General features: G+C 35.5%; 1 protein-coding gene across 1 annotated transcript; it reads right to left on the bottom strand.

The window, feature by feature from the left end:
* Window positions 1-208: 208 nt before the first annotated feature.
* Window positions 209-758, bottom strand: LOC116116799 (peroxiredoxin-2B-like; the record flags this gene model as incomplete). Its single annotated transcript, XM_031402853.1, has 1 exon — window positions 209-758. A coding segment is annotated over one exon (293 nt), but the record flags the coding sequence as incomplete, so codon positions are not given.
* Between the last annotated feature and the right edge of the window lie 702 nt (window positions 759-1,460).

Here is a 1,460-nt window from a genome sequence, read left to right as displayed (position 1 = left end):
GACTGCATAATTCCACAGTGATCCAAACTGCAGGCTCCCTGTTTGCTCATTAGATGCATTTTTACAAATTAATCTAGGCAAGCTATGATCAAGGAGGATTCATCAAACAACTTAATTATGATAATTCATAGCTACATTTAGAACTACAAGCATCATTGGCCAATGGAGCAGCAGCGTTAATGCCCTTAGGCATACTGCATAAATATAATGTTCTGAAATGATATTTGATTTTTTATAAAATGCACGCAAGATACAAGTATAACACCAGCAATATTTCTCATCATTCAACACCAAGAAAGTAAATAGAAAGAAACACATCCATTATTTCAATTACCATGACACCCAGTTTCAAGCAAAAGATTTTCCAGACACACAAAATCTTCAAAGGCTACTGGTGTATAGTAACTTGTACACATCACAAAAGCTACTAAGTATTGGACTCACAGGCGAGAAGGAATTCGATGTTTAAAGAGCCTTGATTATATCATCAGCACTGGAGACAGTAAATTCTCCACCAGATTCCACATTTGCAGCCTTCACCTTCAAGTCATCAACCAAGAGAGCAAACCTCCTGGAGCGAGTTCCAAGTCCTTTCTCGCTAAGGTCAAGCTCAAGGCCCAAAGCGTGGGTGTACTTTCCTGATCCGTCAGCAAGGAACTTAACGGCCTTGTTCTCAGGATATGTTTTGGCCCATGCCTTCATCACAAATGGGTCATTAACTGCAAATGTGAAAAAAATTAGAGCTTGATGAAGATATACTTGCAAAAATCAATGCATACAGTTTACATCAACCTTGGCTTGGGTGATGTTTAGTAGAACTTTTTGAAACAGTTAAAAAGAAGAAAGTAATAAGCTATTTAATCAATCATTTTCAGTTGTTTCACCTTTTTTTTTTTTTTTTAAGAGTCTTTAATACATAAATGCATATAACACTTTTAGCAATGCCTTGTGACTGACAGTCACAACCAATACATCTCCTTGAAATAGAGGTACCAAATGGAACCTTAATGGTCTAAGTTATTTGAAAGGTTTCATTGATAGTTTGTTAATCTATCTTAAGTTGAAATCGGTTACTTCAAACAACAATAATAGATTATCAAAACAGAAGTTCCGATAATTTTGGAATTGATCCCGTGCACACTTTCAGCCCCTATTGATGGCTCCTATATGTTTTTCAGCTTGATGAAGATATACGCGCAAAAATCAGTGCTGACTTGACGAATGCAAACTATGCATCCAACCAAAGAAAAAATCAACACAAATGAAGCCCAAAATTTGTTTTAAACTTCATTAGAAAGCAAAATTAATCTTATGATGCGTTTAGTAGCACGGACATAGTGATTCAGAGGATGACCTATAATTTCAATTATTCAGGCTATATTTCCACACAAGGGCCTCAATATCGTAAATCTCATAGACATTAGTCAAGAATATAGACAAGTTATTAATAATAAATACGA

This window comes from Pistacia vera, unplaced genomic scaffold (assembly GCF_008641045.1).
Source record: "Pistacia vera cultivar Batoury unplaced genomic scaffold, PisVer_v2 Contig783, whole genome shotgun sequence".
NCBI classification, from domain to species: Eukaryota; Viridiplantae; Streptophyta; class Magnoliopsida; order Sapindales; family Anacardiaceae; genus Pistacia; species Pistacia vera.
The sequence above is the reverse complement of the archived record's forward strand: the minus strand, read 5'-3'. Positions and strand labels throughout refer to the sequence as shown.